At 39.5% G+C, this 22,077-nt stretch overlaps 2 protein-coding genes across 2 annotated transcripts; one reads left to right on the top strand and one right to left on the bottom strand.

Moving 5' to 3' along the window:
• The first annotated feature begins 8,220 nt into the window (after window positions 1-8,220).
• LOC103427334 (dicarboxylate transporter 1, chloroplastic) lies at window positions 8,221-12,766 on the top strand. Its single transcript, XM_008365398.4, has 3 exons — window positions 8,221-10,177; window positions 11,393-11,614; window positions 12,135-12,766. The coding sequence occupies exons 1-3, from the start codon at window positions 9,053-9,055 to the stop codon at window positions 12,495-12,497; spliced, it is 1,710 nt and encodes a 569-aa protein (XP_008363620.3). The 5' UTR covers window positions 8,221-9,052; the 3' UTR covers window positions 12,498-12,766.
• Window positions 12,767-13,345: 579 nt separating this feature from the next.
• LOC108172394 (uncharacterized) lies at window positions 13,346-14,383 on the bottom strand. The gene is made up of 2 exons (XM_017329926.3): window positions 14,340-14,383; window positions 13,346-14,177 (listed from the first exon to the last, which is right to left on the bottom strand). The coding sequence occupies exon 2, from the start codon at window positions 14,159-14,161 to the stop codon at window positions 13,532-13,534; it is 630 nt and encodes a 209-aa protein (XP_017185415.3). The 5' UTR covers window positions 14,162-14,177; window positions 14,340-14,383; the 3' UTR covers window positions 13,346-13,531.
• Between the last annotated feature and the right edge of the window lie 7,694 nt (window positions 14,384-22,077).

Below are 22,077 nucleotides of genomic sequence, written 5' to 3'. Positions count from 1 at the left end.
GATTTAGGTGGTTGTTATGGCGTTGGTTCTTGAGGTGGAATAGGAAGAGGTTAAGACTCTTCAATAAGAAGTTGTGGGGTGAATGTTTCTGGGACTACAGCTATTAAAGCACAGGATTTTTTTTCTCCTCAATAGCAAAATCTTTTCCTCATCTTCAGGATTTTGGTTACTATTTCTGTTATCGGTAGCAATGTTTGAGAAAATGCAGCCAACAACACTGAAGAGGTGTTGCCAGATCGCTTTTGTTTCTTCTTTGCTGGAGTTGGAAAAATTTTGGTTTTAAGGAAATGAATCACCTTCTAAACCTCATTCGCTTGGATCCATTCGTGGTTAGGTATAGGAAACTTAGAGAAACAGTTGATGATTGTACTCTTAATGCAATCCGAGAATCGAACTGGGAAAGTCATACAGTTCTAATTCTGATGCTTAAAAGGAATTTGTATCGCCTGTCAATCAAATCTGGTTGGCACATGCCGACCTTCTCAAGGTCATTGTCAAGATATAAGTTGCTTGTCACCATCAACTACCAAGATATCCTTGAACTAATCTTTGTCTTGCCAAGGAACATCCAGGATATATGGCTCATAAACAAGGATGGGTATTGGCGTGAAGTAGTAATGGTCATCAAAGTTTTGTGTGCATTATACAACATCCTGAACTTTTGAAAACCAAGATCCGCCCCACACTAGTGATTAAGTAGATCAAAGTATGTGATGAGCCTGAAGGTGGTCAGGGCTAAGTCCCAAATAGCCATATTGTAGCTAATCAATATGCCTTTCAAGAGATTAGCCAGGGGAAACCTTGGGCCTAAGTCCAAGAACCATTGGTGGATTTTGGTGCAAGGGTGTCGAGGATTAGATGAAGAAAGAAGAGTAGCCTGAACATCATGCTCGGTTTCCCACCAAACCCTAGACTGATTCATAAGGTCCAAATGGCTCTAAAGGAAAGCTTGGCCTTCTTCCTGACTGCACATCCTCGTTAGTGGAAGGTTATATGGAGAAGTTTTGAAGCTCAGCTGAAGAAGAGATCATTGAAGAAGATTAAAGGGATTAAGGATTTTTTTTTTAATGTATGGGTAAAAAGTTGGAGCTTTTTTCTTTGAATGATATGGGGATTTTTGGAAAGATGAAGAGAAATGTCTAAAGTTATATAGGTGGCACATTACGGAGTCATCTAGCCGTTGAATGTAGACCGATTTCTCTCGGGATCAATAAATATGACGGCTAAAATAAGTGAAGAATATCATAGGTGATTCTTGTTTTTTGTGCACATGCAACAAAGGAAATTTCATCATTGCAACCTTTAGGGAACGACACTCAAGGTAGCACGTCTAATCCTAAATGTCTTCACTACTTAACAAGTCGGATTGTCATATGAATATAGAAGACTAAACTATATGTATTCCAACTTACTCTTAAAGGCATGGTCTTTGGAGAACTATCCATCTTCAAGGGCAACAAGTTCCTTGGGATACATAGTTAGGGGCAATTATGGGACTATGATTTTTCAGGGCGGGAGTAAGATGGATCGAAATACAAATACCTCAGAAGTCCGGTCACTCAACAGCTCCAAGCAGAGCTGGATTAATGGAGTAGTGGTGTCACCATCATCATATTCCGGAGCAGTGGGTGAAGTTCGAGGGACGTCACTGAAAGTGACCATGCTTGTTTCGCAAGACACGAGGTTCTAATCTGGTATGGAATCAGTTTTTCCTCAATAAGTCTTGGAGTTCCTACAATCTATGAATTAGCATACGCCGTAAGTAATCACACTTCTAAAGAAGATGCAATATCTACATCTAAATATCCTTTAGGATTCTCTCAACTTAGTATAAGGATTCTATACTAAAAAATCTTTCTCCCGACTGGTTTAAATATATTATTCTAGTGTTCATCTCTATTAATGCAATCATCACACTCTAATTCTCTTGCCCAGTGCTTGATTCTAATACTTGTTTATTAACTTGACTGTCGGAGAACCTTTGCCCCTCCCCCCCTAAGAGGATATTAGGCTTGCTCATGGTTATTTACTATTTTACACGTTACTCGGATTTGTGCCCCCATTATCCATGCGGTGTACAAATTTGGTTCCAACAACTATTGTTTAATAATTGTTTTTTCTAACTCCAAACCGATCCTTCATAAATTTTCTCCCTCTGAAGGACACGATTGGGTTCATCAGGAGAAAAGAAAATCTTTGATTCTAAGAATGTAACATCCATAATGACATAGAGTTTATGTGATGAAAGATGATAACACTGGTAGCCTTTTTATTGTGGAGCAAAGCCCAAAAAAAAACCCATGTCACTGCACAAAGGTCAAGCTTGGAGCATTGATTATTGTGAAGGTGAACATACACCACACACCCAAAAATATGAAGGGTGGGATTGAGGGAAGGAGTCAAGGACACATGATCTGCTAACACAACTAGAGGAGTGCAAAAATCAAGTACTTCGAATGGCACTCGGTTAATCACGTAAACGACATATGTAATTGCATCGGCCCAATAAGATTACAGAGCAAAGGTTTCAATGAGAAGTGTCTTTGTTGTCTCACGAATATGTCAATTTTTCCGTTCTACCACCCCATTCTGATGAGGTATTTGAGGACAAGTGGTTTTTCGCATGGTGCCTTGCTCTGAGAAAAACAAGAAGTTATAATTCGACATTAACATACTCACCTCCATTATCAAAGCGGAGCACTTTAATAAGAAGCAAAAATTGAGCCTGAACCATCTAATGAAAATTCTTAACAATTGTAGTAATATCGCTCTCGTGTTTCATTGTATAGAGCCAAGTTGTCCTAGTATAATCATCTACAAATAACACAAACCATCAAATTCCTTGCAAAGTTGAAATGGGGGAAGGACCCCACACATCAGAATGCACTAATTCAAAAGAAACAATTCTTTTAGTGAAACTCAATAAGGTAAAAGGTTCGATGACTCTTTGCTAGAGTACATACATGACACTCTAGTTCAGAATCTAAAATACCATCAAATAACGACACAACCAGCTTTCATAAATAGCGAAACAAGGCAAGCCCAATGCCATAACAAAATCTTCTTAATTTTTTCACAAGTCCCACTACTTACTTGATTCACTTTGCCAGGAGCCACATGTCGACATAATGCAACCCCCTTTTCTCATTACCATGCCCAATTATAGCCCGAGTCTGGGTATCCTGAAGCAAGTAATGAAGCGAAAAAAATTAGTACTATAGGATCCAGTTGTTTGATAACTTGACTGACTGATAAAAGATGATTTGATAATGCCAGAATAAGCAATGTATGTTGTAAGGATAAATATGCAGTGATTGCAATAGAATCAGCCCCTGTTACTTAAATAACCTCCATTGACAGTGATGACGCTCTCTTTTGGAGGAGGAATCATGGATTGAAATAGAGACTTGTCATACATCATGTAGTGAATAGCTCAGGATCAATAATCCAACTAAAGTCCCAATCTCTAGACGCAATTAAGTCTTTTCCCGAATTTCCTAAATACTCATGATCATCAGAAGGGGATACTTGATCAACAAGAGAAAATATTGTCTTATTTCCCATGGTTGCAACAGATTGCTGTGGTAGGCTTAGGTTTAAGATTTTCAGTGTCGACTGCCAAGAACAAGATGCACACACGAGGATCAAGATTTTTGTGGTGCTTAAAAAACACAAAGCAGTACTTGGTAAAAAAATTTGGTTTTGGGTAGGATTGATTGTCCTAAACACAAGACAATTACAAGTTTAGGGGCCGGCAGCCAAGGAAGCCACAAGGCAAGAATAGGTTTTTGGAGTTTAAGGTTTTTTTATGGGAAAAAGACAGGCTGAAACATGTTTTGATGCCAAGAAAAACGTGTAAAACTATGAGAATTTTAGGGTTTGAATTGTTGTGTTGTATTCTTCTCTCAAGGAGGAAATATATATACAAGTAAAAGGATGTCTTGGTACATAGAAGTCCTATTCAAGGAGGAAATCCCTAACAATTACAAATCCATAATAAATAGGAAAGTTGATTCATACCAACAGTTAGATCAAACCCTAATTCCCTAACTGGATTTCATTTCACAGTTTACTTAGGAAACAAGGTTAGAACTTAATTATAATTATTCCTTGTGCACCAAGTTAAGTGATATACTCGAATTTAACTTGGTGCAATTAAGGGATTTTCTTGTCACAGGCTTTGATAGTACAGTCATAGGCTATTAGGGTTTTATAAGATATTCCATTTATGGGTATGACTTTATTAGGTTGAAGCCTATAAATAATTAAGGTCCCTACTCATTCTGCAATCATCACAAACCCTAAGCTATCCATATAGTTTTTGGGATTAAGGTTCAGGAGTGAGGAAATGACTTCGAGTTCTTTCTAGCGCAGTTCATCATCTTTTGTCGAGTTCTCAAGGTGAGTTGATTCGTTGGGTTTTAATGGCATGAGACTGATAAGGACTTAGTTAGTCATGCCCTGAGATTTATGGTATTTATCCATAACCTAACAGATAAGCTAAATGAATTTCAGGGCCCCTCCCACTTGGGACCCTGGGTGGTCGCCTCTTCCGGCTACTTTCAGGGCCGGCCCTGGGACTAACAAAAAGTGGTGGTGAGAAGGGTGGTTGTGCAGGCAGTGGGTTATAGTTTTGAAAAAAAAATGGAGAAATGAAAAAATCAGATCGTGATCATGAAAGCATATTTGGTTAATTAATTTGAGTGTCATGAACTGGCATCAAGATAGCTTCAAACCTAGCGTTCATGTGCAACATATGCATGGCTTGTATCATACCAAATATACACCAAGGTATGTTTGGTTTTTTATCATTTGTAGTCCATAAACATGATTTATATTCCAAACTAAGGATTAGAAGATTATTATTTGCCAAACTTAACAATGAAACTAGTGGTTTCAACAGCAGATCATGGAAAGGGAAAAGCAAGAAGGTAATGGAAGGATTATTGTTCCAACGATCTACAACTTCGGGAGTGCACTTTGCTCTTTCTTAACCTTCGGAAACCAATGTGTTATAGATATCAAACTTCAAGTGTGTAAAATATAACCTTTTTCAAAAAATTATTGAATTACATACCTTCAAATGTAATGGTTACCTACCGTCAACTTAATTAATGGAAGGATTAATGTTGCAAGGATCTATAACTTTGAGCGTGCACTTTGTTACGTTTTAATCTTCGCGAATCAATATGTTATAGATATCAAACTCTGAGTATGTAAAATATAATTTGCTTAAAAAATTATACAATAAAATGAGAGGAGAATAACAAATTCAGTCATCAACCTTTGCTTTGATTTTGGTTGTCACATCATGAGTTTGTAGTGGGGAATAGTTGAGTAATTACAGCAAGAAAGGTTCGGCCCAAAGAGAACAAAGAAACAAAGTTGAAAAGAAAAAAAAAAGAAGCAATAAAAAGAATATCGTCGCCTGAGATATTCGAATTCTCACGTTGAAACGCTATATACTTGGAGAAATTTGAATTTTACTCTAAGGGTTGGAGTAAGTCTTAGCAAGTAGACGCCTTAACAACTCTGCCAAAGCGAAACTTCGATAACAATTTGTTTAAACTTTTATTATAAACTATACATATCAAGTCGTTCACTCGTTTAGAAAATTATAGTTTTCTGATTATCCAATTTCCATTTTTTCTGATAAAGCAGTTGAGTTGTTTCTCAAAAGTATGGTGGAAACTAGTAACCTAAGCTTAACTGTGATCGATAGGTGAATTACACTTAATCATATAATTACATGTTAAGCATTTGTACTATATGTTTATACGACAAGATTAAGGAAAAAAGTATTCGAACATATATGGTGGCTCAGTGGTAAATGCTCAAAAGTTAAAACCATGCGAGCTACAAATTCTTTTCAAATATTTTACAATCTTCCGTTTATTTAAAATGGGGGTGGAGGTGAGGAGGCATGGGAAGAACTAGGGCCTTGACAGTGACTAGGGTAGGGCTGGGCTAGGTTGGATATTTGCCTACCAATGGAAAATTTGAGTTGTATGATTTGATTTTCATTGATCTCTCTCTAATGCATGAAGTGTTAACAAACTCATGAGCTAACCACATCTACGCCTCAATGTTTAAGCCTTAAATTTCAAAAAATGGACAATAAAATTTCAACTTTCTTCAGCTTCAATGAGAATCAAATTGATGACATAACAAGTGCGAGATTAGTTTTCTAGGCTGACAAGAAAACCACACTTGCACTGCTTAAATAACAAATAGTCATCATAAAGTTTCGTCTTCCTCTCAACCAGCAGTTCATAGAACAAATCAAGACTACTCTTTTCCCATTTTTGTTCTCAATTCCTAATGCAAATGTGACTTTTATGTCGAACGAAGGGCTAGTCTAACATTTATCACTAATCAATTTAACAAAGAATCATACGTTCAAATAACCTGAAATGTGTAGACATTATTTTAAAATCTCAGTGTAATGGAACATAATTAAAACCACTACCCCACTTTGAGAAGCAAGACCAAGACAAATTTACAAGCCCAATAATTCAGATGAGAATCCTCTCTGAATTCTCTTTATGAGGATTTATGAAAGTTGAATATCAGAGTGCGGAACGAACAAGACTAATAAAATAATATATTATTAAATAAATGAGAATGTCGAAACGGCTACAAAATCCTAAGAGGCTACATTGTGACTAACTTTTCTCTAAGGAATAACAAAACACTCTATTTATAATAAACTAACCCTAATGCTGACAGGCTAGGCCCAAACTAAACTTATAAGAAAACCCAAACAATATAATACCTAAAATACTAATATAATCTAACACCCCCTGTCAAACTCATGGTGATATACGACATGAGTTTGCAAACAAGCAGATGCGGACTGGCTCCATTAGGCAGACTGGCAGGCATGCAAACTTGACTTGACTTGACTTGACTTGACTTGACTTGACTGGCAAACTGGCAAACTAGTTCTTGATTCTTGATTCTTGATTCTTGACTTGACTTGATTCTGGCTAGCAAACTGGCTAGAGTTGAGAGAATGGAAAGAACCCGTCACTAAACGGACGAGATTTCCATATCTCAATTGTAGCAATGAACAAACAAACACAAACACAATCACTCGAGTGGTCACAATTCCAAGCACTTGAATGACGGTCACAAAACAATCTCAAACAAGCCAATAACTCATGTGGCCTAAACACAAACTTAACCATGTTTTTCCCTTTGGCCGTGTGGCCTAAAACAAACAGCCAAAAAAAATTTCCTTTTTTTTTTCTCTTTCTTATTTTCTTTTCCTTTTTCCTTTTTTTTCTTTTCTTTTCTCCTGCCTTTCAACTTCTCTCTTTTTTGCCTTCTTTATTTTTTCTATGCAGACACGAGAAAAGGAGAAAGACAGAAGAAACAGGCGAAGACAACAAGCAGGCAGGGCGGCGGATCCTCAAATCTAGATTCTTCATATTGCAGGTGGTGATGGTGCGATTGTTAGCCCTCTCATTTCCATACTCTCCTCATCTCCTCCTGTGATGTGTGATCACGGTTAAGCCACGCCAACATTTTATATTAATTTTTTATAAAAAATAATAAAACAAAAAGTAATAGGAATATAAAATGTTGACGTGGCTTAACTATGACCACACAAACAGGAGGGGATAAGGGAGAGTATGGAAATGGGAGGGCATACATTCCACCTCCGCGAGATAGAGGTGCATAGGTTTATGGGTTTTAGCAGATCTATACTTGGACAATATTGAGGAGGTTGACAAGATGACAAGTTGCGGAAGCGAGCATATGCAACGGGACTGACTGCAGCAACATGAACGAAGTGCAAGGCGGTCAGAAACAAACTATTTTTTATTTTTTCAGCAGACCTTTTTCCAGACTTTTTTTCTGCAAACAATCAAACACAACTAGACAATCTGAACACATACAACAACGGAAACAAGCAAACAGATACCAACCCAAAGCAGATTAAATCCCGAATGATGAAACCTGCTCTGATAACAAGTTGAATATCAGAGTGCGGAACAAACAAGACTAACAAAATAATAATATTATTAAACAAATGAAAATGCCGAAACGGTTATAAAACCCTAAGAGGCTACATTATAACTAATTTTTCTCTAATGAATAACAAAGCACACTATTGGCTAGGCCCAAACTAAACTTATAAAAAAACTCAAACAATATAATACTTAAAATATTAATATATTCCAACAATGAATCCTCACATTCTATTCGTTTATTGTAAACCAATTTTTATTAATCATATTTATGTTTAATTTTAAATAATCTGAAGTTCGTTGTTACGCAAAAACACTCCGGACAACGAGATCCACCCACGTGAACTCGTGTGGTGCCTAATAATTTCCACTCTTAGACTCTCAGTGGCATTGATGTCTTTTCGCGTGCTTAAAAGTAGTGGCCCAGAGGCGTAGATCTCCTCTGCTGCGTCCAGCACTAGTCTCCCACTTTCCCTTTCCTTCAAACTGTCAGAAAGCCCTTTGTTCCCTTACCATTCCTCACGACCAGACAAATACCACGGACCAATCCCTATACGCCACGTGGATCCGATCACTTTCCCTTCGTCCCTCTCCTCTCCTTCTCCATCCCCATGTCATCTACAAGAAAAAGCTATAACATATCCACTCAGATCCTGCCACGTGGACTTTCCAACCGACACAGCGCCCCGGTTGTTGAGGCCGACGAGAAAGATTTACACGAAACATGTTGATCGTGACCGTGAATTTACGTGTATGGTGATATTTTATCGGACCGTGTTTTTAATGCACCCAATCAGAGACTCTAGACGGACATTTCGATTTCAAACTTCCAAGTACCAACTAGCAGCCACTCCAGACGGCATTTCCAAAGTTTAAAAGGTCGTACATTCCTATCACCAATCCACTCCGTCAAATCCCGATCCAACGGCCCACATTTCTACCCTACGTTGACTTAAATACCCCTCCCCCTCTAGCGCCTCCATTTCGACCATTTCTACTCCTAACAACACATGCTGCTGCTGCCGCCGCAGCTGCTTCTCTGAGCTTCGCCACAGCAGGTCCCAACCCCCACTCCGATGGCGTCGATCGCCCTCACAACCGCCGCCACCACCTCCACCTCCACCCTCCCCTCCCTCAGATCCCGCACTCCCTTCCCCAAATCGCTACTCCTAAAGCCGTTTCCCGCCTCCCAAACCCGCCGAAACTCCCTCAAAACCGCCGCCTTCGGTTTCAACAAAACCCTCTCCCCCCTCATTTCCTCCCCCAAACTCCCCAATTTAACCCGGGACTTCACTCACTCCCGCCGTGGCTTCTCCGTCAAAGCCACTGTAGCCACCGGTGGGTCCTCCATCACTCCCGCCAAGGAACCATGGCAGGGCGCAGCTATGAAGCCTCTAATCGCGTCGATCGCGACGGGAGTTATCCTCTGGTTCGTCCCTACTCCAGCAGGAGTCACCAAAAACGCGTGGCAGCTTCTCTCCATTTTCCTTGCCACCATCGTCGGTATCATTACTCAGCCCCTGCCTCTCGGAGCCGTCGCCTTGCTCGGCCTCGGCGCCTCCGTCCTCACGAAAACGCTGACTTTCGGCGCTGCTTTCTCCGCCTTCGGAGATCCGATCCCCTGGCTCATCGCCCTCGCCTTCTTCTTCGCCCGAGGCTTCATCAAGACCGGACTCGGAAATCGAATTGCGTACCAGTTCGTCTCCCTCTTTGGTAGCTCCTCTCTGGGGTTAGGGTACAGTCTGGTCTTCAGCGAGGCCTTGCTGGCCCCAGCGATCCCTTCCGTCTCCGCCCGAGCCGGAGGGATTTTCTTGCCGTTGGTGAAGTCCCTCTGCGTCGCCTGCGGCAGCAATGTCGGTGACGGGACCGAGGGTAAGTTGGGGTCGTGGTTGATGCTCACGTGCTTCCAGACTTCGGTGATTTCGTCGGCAATGTTCTTGACGGCCATGGCTGCTAACCCCTTGAGCGCCAACTTGGCATTAAACACGATTAAGCAGACGATTGGGTGGACCGATTGGGCCAAGGCGGCGATTGTGCCAGGTTTGGTGTCGTTGATTGTGGTGCCTCTGCTGTTGTACATTATATACCCGCCGGAGGTGAAGAGCAGCCCGGACGCGCCAAAGCTTGCAAGGGAGAGGCTGGAGAAGATGGGGCCAATGTCTAAAAATGAGATTATCATGGCCGGGACTCTGTTTCTTACGGTACGCATTTCTTCTTTTTTGTTAAAATGCCTGCATTGCGTGTACTTTTCGGTTTTTCAAATTTGGGTATGTTTTGAAGTTGCTTTCTACGCTAAATTTGATAATAATTGGGTATGATTACTAAATGTATTGAGGACAGGTGCTGCATTGAGTTACTCTAGCATAACTTCAATTTTTTGCAATGTCGAAGAGCAACACTGTTATTTGTAAGATTTAAATTAATGGGTTGTGCTTGTTGAAGAGCTATGCTCTGTTACTATCGAAGGAGGCTGTGACAAGTTTATGGATTGAATACCTGCAATAATTTGTTTAGTTATCAGCGGCATGCTTGGTTTCAGTTCCGTTGATCTGCTTTGACAAATAAGCTGGATGTTCTAAGTTTGTACGTGCCTTCAGTTTTTTAATTTGCATGTTCCTTAGATAATTTGATTGATTCGTCCTGTCAATTGCTGTTGGCATTTGTCTGTTTTCCCTTTTCCACGATGCTACATAAAATACCATCCATTTCCATTTTTTGCTGAAGACTCCTATTTTCTATGATGCTGCGTAGAATGGCTACGCATTACCATTCATATTTAGTATACTAGAATGGTTCTTATATAGATGGTAGTCCCATTTGACATGATATGCATTCAGCACCTGCAAAGTTGACTTGTCTACTTTCAGGTTTTGTTGTGAGGTGGCATTGATTCAATTGGTGCTTTGGGAACGGAGCATTATGTTGTTTGAAAACTTTACTGGCAAGGTTCCCCTTGTCACCAAATAAGGGGAAGTAGTCTTGTGTAGGGTTCTTGTTCTTGAGTTGCTCAAATTATCAAGGTGTTGGGTAGGAACTTGTTTTGGCTGTTACTTGCTGCGTCTTTTGTAGGCATCCTTCCCCTTCGGTTAAAAACGAGCCTTTAACTTTTCTTAACCTGTCCTTTCAGAGTTTAGCATTTACCTTAAGCGTGATCATTGAATGCTGTTTGTTCAAGTTGCTGGTGTCCCCCTTGATCATTGGTTGCGGGTTATAATTCGCACATTTATTTCTCCTATGCCATGAATTCTAGCAGTTTATCTTGAATTAGTATTCTAATAGATCACTTGATTGTGGTAAATTATCTCCCTTTACTAACACGTGTACACAACTGTTTTGGATGCATATGTAAAATCTAGTGTGTTGTTTAAAATATTCATGCTTATAGTTTCCCTCCTTTTTTTCTGAACGCATATCAGGTGGGGCTTTGGATTTTCGGAGGAATTTTGGGTGTGGATGCTGTAACTGCTGCTATTCTTGGATTATCTGTTCTCCTCGTTACTGGTGTTATTACATGGAAGGAGTGCTTAGCTGAATCAGTGGCCTGGGATACACTTACTTGGTTTGCTGCACTCATAGCAATGGCTGGGTATCTCAACAAATATGGTCTCATTTCTTGGTTTAGCCAGACCATAGTTAAGGTTAGGCTTTCTTTCCGCTTACTGGTCACATAGTTGTGCATGCTTCTGATATCACCACTACTAAAAGTTATAAATGTAGTTTGAAGTTTCGGTTAGCATTACATTTTTCTTTTGTTTGTTTCTGTGGTGAAAAACTTTAGTACAGACTACAGAAACATAAAAGAGGATTCATCGTAACTAAATTTATGGTCCTTTCAGAGTTGTTATTTGCTGTTTTTTATCCCTACATAATTTCACTTTGGCAAGTTTTTAAGTTTAACTAGCTCAAAAGTCAATCTGCCGGTTACCCATCATCTAATTTCGGGATGTTTTTGTTTACTGGCATAAAGTACTGTATTTACAATTCGCTAGGTTATCTACTTCAAGTAAAGCATATGCATCGGTGCACCATTATTGTGTCTCCTGCTATATGACCTCAACCTCAATGAATCTTCTGACGAGAGCCTCAACCTCAATGAATCTGCTAAAGAACTGTATTTAATTTTGGTCATCATTAACAATGATTCTGCTCTTTTTACAGTTTGTTGGCGGATTGGGTCTTTCATGGCAAGCGTCTTTTGGCATTCTGGTTCTTCTATATTTCTACTCTCACTACTTCTTCGCCAGTGGAGCTGCTCATATCGGTGCCATGTTTACAGCATTCTTGTCTGTTTCTACTGCCCTTGGTACTCCTCCATACTTTGGAGCGATGGTGCTTGCATTCCTCTCCAACCTCATGGGTGGTCTTACCCATTACGGCATTGGATCAGCACCTGTTTTCTATGGTGCTAACTACGTCCCACTTGCCAAGTGGTGGGGTTACGGATTCCTTGTATCCGTGGTCAACATCATTATTTGGCTTGGAGTTGGAGGGGTTTGGTGGAAGTTCATCGGCTTGTGGTAAAAGTGGTTGGCCTTGAAAACCTGCCGACCTGAAATTCGGCATGGTTTTTTCTGTTTGTTCACTCAGATGCGGTTGTTTCACTTCTTTCCGGGGCACACTAAGATCTTTCCCTTGAATTCTTTCACATGGAAATAATCTTGAGACCTTTTGGTGAAAAATGGGTATACATAGGAGGTCCATTTAGAGCAGAAATTATAAAATGTACCCCAAATTTTGATGTAGCATGACAATACAATTGAAGAATCATCATTTGTTGATGCTTGAATGTACCCTTATCCTGTGCTGCATTTATTTTCTTGGTGGTATATCAAGAACGAAGGGATCGTACCTTTCGCCATAATTCTTTTAGTTTGAATAATTAACTGTGCATGGTACACCGCCATCAATAAAATAAAGATGTGTGTTAGTTTTTGTTTACGTGATCTTATTTTATTGGCACGGAACGTCATGTGATGTTGCACCCATGTCACGTAAGTTTTCGTAGAAGAATTAAAGTTTGTTATTTAGTTACTCGACCTTTGTGTCACGTTGTCCAACTTAAATAGGGATCAGCATTGGGTACTCGTGGGAGAAAGTTGCGCATTTTTGGTATTAAACACGTGTTTCTTTGACGGTCGAAGTTTCTTAGTGCAAAAGTCAGCAGCGTGACTGACCACCGCATCACCACATTCACTTCATTCACCCGACCGAGCTCATTTCCAAATTGAGACGCCCACATCAATATAAAGACATAATTAGCTCAATAGTTACTTGACATACGCCCTACGTAGCTCTTGTAATTTCCAGGATCATAGAAACAAAGTTTCGTCGCATATATAAGAGAAAATACACAAGACACATACTTTTTATAAACTAAAACATAAGACATTATTCATATCACAAGTTAAGAAAAACATATATTATTACAAGCGATATCATTATTCTAAGCTACACTAAGAGAATGAGAGAGTGAAAAAAGGTTTAAACTTGAGACGCTATGTGCTAAAAAAGAAAATCATATCCACCAGGACAATTCAGATAACTGCCACGCATACTTAGTCCATCCATCGGCTACAGAAAAGCATACCAAATATGAACACCTCCCAATGCATATCACAGGCTTTGCATTCCCCATTCCACTCGATTTGCTTTTGCCCAATCATGGTGGCTTCCATCATTCCAACAGTCCAGTCATTTTCTAAATCGGCTCCACATGCACTACAATGTAGTTTTTGCTCACAGTACGGAAAAATGGTGCTGAAAACCATCTCCATACTAACATATGGCATGCCTCCAACATATTCAGCCATTCTGTCCCTACATTCCTGTAAATTCGATGGATTAACTGCATTAGACATGATGTTTAGACCTGTTGGGACCTCGTCTGCCCCGGACATCACCAAAATCGAGCAATAAGCAAGGGATGCACATGGATGCCCGCCGTTTGCTGCGCGCATCAGCCATTCTCGTCCCAGCGCGCTGCTGGTACTTCCTCTACCAAAGTAGTGATCCATTCCATGTCGGAACAAAGCCTCTTCGTTCCCGTTCTCCCGACAACGGTCCCCGAGGTCCTGGTATCTGTTTCCATAAAAATCAACCTGAGGGAAGTCTGGAACATCTACCAGTGACATCTGCCGATATATGGACTCATTTTCGTCATCTTTATCTGTGTCGAAAGGAGGCATTTTTTTACAAGGAAAACTAATGAAAAGGGCTTGAAAACTTTGAGTTTTAATGATAAGGACAAAATAAATGGTAAAGTGAATAGTACCAGGATTGACTTTTTAGTGTAAAAATGTGGTTTTTCGTTAAAGTGAACAGTACCGGGTGCTTTTCGTTAAAATTCCCTTTTTTATAATGTACTGCTTGGATTGATTCACAAGTGACCGAATGTTTGCTTGCAAAATGAACATGGATAGACTCAACTCCAACTGCCTATTTATAATCTCCAATGCTATATTTCGTGGTAAATACTTTTGTGCAATGTAAGCACCCTAATGTTGCAATTGAGTGTGGGGAATTGTCATACATTCATCAAACAACTTAAAAAGTTATAATATATCTCTAAAAAGTTAAATTCGAATTGGATTTATTCCATCCAAATTTGAATTAATAGTGCGTATATAATCGGATTATCAGATTCGAATTATTGAATTAACTTATAAATTCATATTCCCATCATTACTAGATACATAATTGATATGATGATTATTTGGTTAATATTAAGATCTATAGGATGCGGTTGTTGCATTGGACTATCTCAGACTGGACTAACTTCAGTGACTAAGCTGGACTGGCTTGGCTTGGACTAAGCAGGATAAGAATAGTGAAGTATTTGGTGCATTATAAACAAAATATTTTTTAGGACCCAAATTATTATTTTTGATCCACACTTTTTAAATCATTTTTATTTTTACCATTTCTTCAATTTCTTCTATCATTGTCTGCAAAACAAAACAAAACAAAAAGAAAAAAATTCACAAATTGCTCTGCTTCAAGACCCTTCACCGTTCTAACAAAAGATCTACAACTAAATTCACAAAGTGCTCCTACGTATTCAACCACTGACCCCTAGGGATGGGCAAATACCCATTGGTTATGGGTAACCGCGGTTACCTACCCTTTTAAATTAAACGGTTATAGTTATGGGTAACCGTTTAGATAAATAAACGGTTATGGGTATAACCGTTTACCTACGAAATTTAAATGGGCGGTTATGGGTATTAACCGCGGTTATAAACGGGTAACCGTTTACCCATTTATTTTATATATGTAAAACTAACACAAACCATGTTCTCGATCCAATAATACTTAGCACCTAATAAATTAGCAAGGAATTTATCGGTCCTTCTCTCAATAACACTGCTACAGGAATGATGATTCTCATCATCAAGGAATTGGCCAAATCAATTTAAATTTTTTGCGGGTAATCGTAAAATTGATAGAAATGCTTTGACAGAAATGTCTTCTAAACAATTTTTGTAACCCAATAATACTTAGCAAATATTATATTTACCTTCATTGGTAACCGTTAAAAATATTGTCCGTAAACTATTATTTCAATTATTGGAATGGAATAAGGACTTAAAAAATTAAAATATGGAAATGTACGATGAATGTACTTATAACGGTGTTTAATTGTCAAAAAAAGAAAGTTATGACAGTTTTTTTTTTAATTTTCAAATTGTTAAAAAACATGTAAACGGATGAAAAATGGGTAATAGTAAAAAAAAGAAAGATAAACGGGTTAAAAAGGATAAATGAGTAAACGGGTATTAAACGGTTACAGTTAAATGGGTATGTGGTTATGGGTATGGTTAACCGTTTATAAACGGTTATGGGTATGGATATAACCGTTTAGACAATTACCCAACGGGTAAACGGTTATGTGGGTATAAGCATAAACGGTTATGGGTAAATAACTGCGGTTACACGCCCGCCATAACCGTTGCTCATCCCTACTGATCCCTCACCCCTCACCCTTCTCTGTTGTTGAAATTGGAAGAATTCATTATTTCTTCTCCTGCAAATTGTAGATGAGAATATGGGGCGGGGAGCAGCAATTGGGATGGAGGGGTTCTGGGTGGTAATCAGATTAAGATTTTAGACTGCGGTCATTGGAGAAGGTCTGCTTGAGACGGTTAGATAAAGGCACTAATAGAGAGGCCCGGAGTCGAGGCGAGTCCGTGTTGGAGTAGGATTCTCTCCCCTCCTTTCTTCCCTCCCTTTCCCTCCCCTCCTATTTGAACTGTCACGATTAAGCCAAGTTAACATCTTATATTAATTTTTTATGGTAAGAGAAAGATAAAATAAGAGAATGTGAGATGAGGGAATGGAAAGAGGAGAAGAGAGAATCCTAGTCCGTCCGAGTTAACGTCATTTAACTTAATCCTTTGCTGCACCAAACATAGGATTATAGTCCCACTTAGTCTTGTCCCTCTTAAAGAAGTGTAACACAACCGGCCCTTAAAGTGCTTCATGGAGGAAATACTTTAAATGCTTTTAGAACACAAAAATATTTTCTCCAAAATGCTTTCAATCATTTTCAAAACACTTACAAATGAGTATTCTTTAGTTTTGAAGGCTATATGTATATAATATTAAGAATCATACATGACCCGTAGAGCTAGGCCATGGACGGACCTAGAGCCTAATATGTAAGGCCCCTGACCCTACCCATTTGAAAATGGTGGTGCCATCTACATACCATTTTTACCACCACATAGTCTCTGTTAATTTATATTTTTTTATCTTCTTTAATTTTCGATTTGACGCCGGAAAATAGAAAAGATTGTGTGAAAGCTAAAAAAAATGTAAATAGCATCACACCTTAAAAATGGCTAAATAAGGCCCGGCTCTATGATTTGGTCGGGCCGGGCCATAGAGCCTTGATCATTTTTACAGATCTAGTTACAAAGATTTAGTAAAATAAGAAAGTGATTAACCTAACTTAGGGACGATAGGAAACAAAATCCTATTTACAATTAATCAACAAAATTACTCATGTCAACACTCCTCTTCAAATCGGTGCATAAATATGTCTAATGCTGACTTTCAAAATGAATTGTAAAACACCTTTTTACTCTTACACTACCTACATCAAGATATTTGCTAGTTAATGTTCATACTTCACAAACGGAAACCAAACATCTTGAGCTTCGAACTTCTCTTTTATCAAAATGTTTACCTACTTCAATATATTTCGCACAATCATTTTGAACTGGATTATGAGCAATGTCATAAGCAACCTTTTTATCATAATATAGATCCATCATCAGATTAGATTAAATCCAAGTTGAGTCCACAAATTTTTAGCCAAATAAGTTGAAACATATTTCATTGACTATCTCTTTATATTCAACTTCAGTGTTTGAGCTATTAATCACCTTTGCTTATTGCTTCGCCAAGTAATTAAATTATCCTCAGGAGAGGTAAAGTAACTAGATTTGGGCATTCTACCTGTAATAATATATAGTATTCACAAAGAAAGTGCATAAATACACTACCAGACTCACAAGATATGTAAAATTAATTAGGTCTTCAAATTAATTTTTTTTTTTTTTTAGAAGAAGAGTACTGTAACATCCCACATCACTCAGGAAAATGGATCCTCTAAGCATTATATGTATATTCACATCTCTACCTAGCACAAGGCCTTTTGGGAGCTTACTGGCTTCAGGTTCCATCGGAACTCCGAAGTTAAGTAAGTTCGCGTGAGAGCAATCCCAGAATGGGTGACCCACTGGAAAGTTCTCGTGTGAGTTCCCAGAAACAAAACTGTGAGGGCATGGTCGGGGCCTAAAGCGGACAATATCGTGCTACGGCAGAGTCGAGCCCGGGATGTGGTAGGGGGCCGGGGCGGGATGTGACTATTTTGTATCAGAGCCAATCCCTGGCTGGAAGTGTACCGACGAGGACGTCGAGCCCCTAAGGGGGGTGGATTGTAACATCCCACGTTGCTTAGGGGAGTGGATCCTCTAAGCCTTATATATATATATTCACATCTCTACCTAGTAGGGCTGGGCAAACGGGTACAGGAACCGCGGGTCGGGGCGGGTAATGGCGGTTCGGGGCGGGTACGGGCCGGTTCCTATTTAAAAAAAAAAGAAACGGGGCGGGCCGGGGCGGGTCTTTGTGAATTTCAGTCCGGGCCGGTTCCTGGGTATAGGAACCGCGGGTACCCGGACCGGCCCGTTTGTAATTAAAATGAATGGACCAGATTGATGAATAAGATACCATATCTAATCTGAACCGTTGTTTTAGTTTTACCCTAAGTTCTATCTCTCTCTCATCCCGATTCCCTCCCGAGTCCCGACTCTCTCACTCTCTCACTCTCTCAAACTTTCAGACCTTCCCTCGACTCCGATCCCCTCACCAACCGTCCTTCCCTCGACTCCGATCCCCTCACCAACCGTCGTTTCTCCTCGGCGAATACAACGGGACCACCCTTGCCATCGACAACATCCCAGAGAACCCAGGCCATCACCCTTGCCGTCGATTCTCTCCTCTTCGACAGCAACCCCCCCCCCCCCCGTCGTGACTCCATCACCCCATCACCGTCGTGACCGCCAGAGAACCCAGGCCATCATCCCTCTAAAATTTAGGTAATTTTGAATTAGGGTTTTGTTATTAATTTGAATTTTGGGTGTAGGGATTTTAGGGTTTTTAAATTGGAATTTGGGATTTTAGGGTTTTCGAACTAGGTTACTAGTAGTCTCATCCCGATTCCCGACTCTCACTCTCACTGTCTCTCAAACTCTCAGACGGTCAGACCTCGGTCCCTCGACAGTTACCTTCCCTCGACTCTGCAAAAATCGATGTTGATGATCAGAGTGTGGAGCCTGTTGAGGAATTGGAGAAGAAGAGGAGCGAGAAGTTCCAAAAGATTCTGGAGGTTTCGAAGGAGGAAAGGGACCGGGTTCAGCGAATGCAGGTTGTTGATCGAGCTGCGGCCGCGATCGCGGCTGCTCGCGCCATTTTGGAGGACAAAGAATAATGAGTTGAGGACTGAGGCGGGGGATCGCGGAGGTTCCGGTGGTGGGAGTGGCGGGGGTGGTGACGGAACAATTGGGGCTCGTCAAGAAGGTAAAGATTTGGACATTGTGTTTGATTTTTAATTAGGCAATTTGAATTTCTGATTGTTTGTTTAAATATGGGATTTTAATTTGGGGTAATGAAGATAAAGATAGGTATAGTTTTATTTGTTAATTGAAGTCCAGAATTTCCAAGAACAAAAAAGTTAGAGTTTGATATCCTGCATATGTTTTGGATGCTGATGGGATTATTGTTTCACGGAGATCGCATTATATCAAATTGTAAAATGTAAATGGCTTAATTGTTTCACGGAGATCGCATTATATCAAATTGTAAGTAATGGCATGCTGATTTGGTATTTTTTCAAAAGTTAGTGGATGAGCATCTGAATTTTGTAATCAAATTGAATTGAATACTTTTTGTTTTTGTTTCTTATAACTAGCATGTCAGTAATTTGAGCATTTCGTTATCAAAAAATTTTAATTTCAACAGGAGCACAGATTAGGAGTGTAGTTGTGCCAGTGCCTCAATCGGAAATTTCAAGAACCAGGACTCCAGGTCCTGATTTTTGGTCCTGGGAACCCCCTCAGGGTAGTGATAAAGTTTCAGACGATGGCATTGACTTGCCAACAGCAATGAAAACTTCTCAGCCTTTTTGGTCTTTTGTCGGTCAACAATTTGTGTGTTGTGTGTTCACTCTGTTTAATTGTGCTGCCTGCTTGTGTTCACTCTGTTTAATTGTTCACTCTTTATGCCCATTTGCAAATCTGTGCAATCTGTGCAGTTTGCAAATCTGTGCAGTTTGCAATCTGTACAATTTTTTTTTTTCAAAAAAAAAAAAAAAAAAAAAGGACCCGTGGACCCGGCCCGAATCGGCCCGTTTCAACCGGGCCGGGTAATGTCCGGTTCCTATATTAGAAAATGTAATCCCCGGCCCGGCCCGTTTCGTTTGAACCTAGGTTCGGTCCGGTCCCTTCAAAATTGGGCCCGGCCCGGCCCGTGCCCAGCCCTACTACCTAGCACAAGACCTTTTGGGAGCTCACTGGTTTCGGGTTCCATCTTAACTCTGAAGTTAAGTGAGTTCGCGTGAGAGTAATCCCAGGATGGGTGACCCACTGGGAAGTTCTCTGAGTTCCTATAAACAAAACCGTGAGGGCGTGGTTGTGGTCTAAAGCGGACAATATCATGCTACGGTGAAATCGAGCCCAGGATGTGATGGGGGCTCAGGCCTGGATGTGACGGGATGTGATGGGCGCCCAGGCCGGGATGTGACAAGTACGGTATGAATGATTTTTTTTAGAAGAAGAGTACGATATTTCTTTCATACTAATCTTTACTACGTTGTTCGTTATGTAAAACCGGATTGAGATATTTTCCTAAATTATAGTTTAGCACAATCAGAGGTTTCCAAAAGTGCATTCCTATTTCAATTAACAAGTCTAAAATATAATACATTCGAGATATCAATATTTATATGATGCTATAAAAAAAAAGGAATTAGTTAGTGGTTTCACCATAACATTCTATCTTTTTTGGAACTGAGAATATTTATAGAGGTATTTTAATCTCCATCTGACCACCATCATGTAATTCATCAATATCAGGAATCGAATCTAGAACCTAACATATATTATTGACTTGGAATTTTTGTAAAATTACATTTGATTTAATTTCACTTTAATTCGATGACATGGAATTTTCTATTATTGGCTTGACTTCGAATTTTCCATTATTGACTTGGCTACCACCAGTCATTTAACCTGAAAGTGATGGAAACTTGGCTGTTAGCCATGGAAAGAGATATTATTTCCACCTAATTCTCCTCATCAAACAATTTAAACCTGTAAAATTTGATCCAACGACTAAAACACGAGCCCACTTTATAGCTAAAATTATCCTTGAGATTTGAATAAGACATCACTTTGGTCCCTGAGATTGAAAATCAATATAAATGGTCTCTAAGATTGTCCATCATCTATTATTTTAGTCATTCTGTTAAAAACTCCATTAAGTGTCTCAGAGATCTTGGCCGGAAGTTTGGGCAATTTTCAAAGTTTTGTAGCTCAATCGTTTTTCAACCAAATTCAACCCATAATATATCAAAATAAAGATAGGAAAGTGTAGAATAAGATTATACCTATTTGGAAGCCCAATTGTTAACAGAGATGGCTGAAAAATAGCTTGAAAGGTGACTGGTCCGTGGGAAAACTGGAAAACTCGCCGAAAACTGGGTAAACTTTAAACGTTCATAACTTCTTCAATACTCAACGAAATTGAGTGATTCAAAAACCAAAATCATACTTCTCAACGAGATGAAGAGAATGATACCTTTCTTGATAGCTAACTAGCCATGGTTTGATCGGAAAATGGCTCGAAAATGACTGTCTTGGTCTCGAATTAGCCACTTTCAAGCCGTTTTCTGACCTAACTTTAACCGTTGAATTAAATTTTAAGGGTCTGGATTGTTTGATGAAGAGGATTAGATGGAGGGGATCCGGATCCCCTTCCGTTAGCCATAACCATGCATGCAGTGCCACTGGGTGTCCCCACTATCCATGATTTAAGGTAGTGATGCAAACATGCGTTTCTCTCTGGGAATCTGGTACTCATCACCCATCGACACATGTAATCACCACTCATGGCAGTTCGCCATCACACCATCACCCCATTAAAGCATGTATGAGTTCTCTTGGAGTAGTCCGTTTGAGCCAAACCTACGTGTTTTTATAGGAGGAAAATTCTCATTTGAGTGATGGTGGTGTTTACCAACATATTGATTGTACTTAGAGAGCTTAAGTTGTTAAATTTTAAGTTTTTTAGACAAGTTAGTGGACTACTTGTGATTTAATACTATTGTACAAATTTAGTTACTTGCTTAATTAGATATGTGTTGAATTTTATTACAAAACGTCTTAATATTATTAGTAATAGAATTATTAATTTATTAGTAATACAATATATACTCTGTAATGTCAAGTCAAGTCATCAAAATTTTCGAGTCAGGTCAGCTACTTACTACTAGTCATATTAATATTGTCTTTACTTAACCACCAACAAAATCCAACAT

The sequence above is a fragment of the Malus domestica genome, chromosome 03 (genome assembly GCF_042453785.1).
Source record: "Malus domestica chromosome 03, GDT2T_hap1".
In the NCBI taxonomy this organism is placed as follows: Eukaryota; Viridiplantae; Streptophyta; class Magnoliopsida; order Rosales; family Rosaceae; genus Malus; species Malus domestica.
The sequence above is the reverse complement of the archived record's forward strand: the minus strand, read 5'-3'. Positions and strand labels throughout refer to the sequence as shown.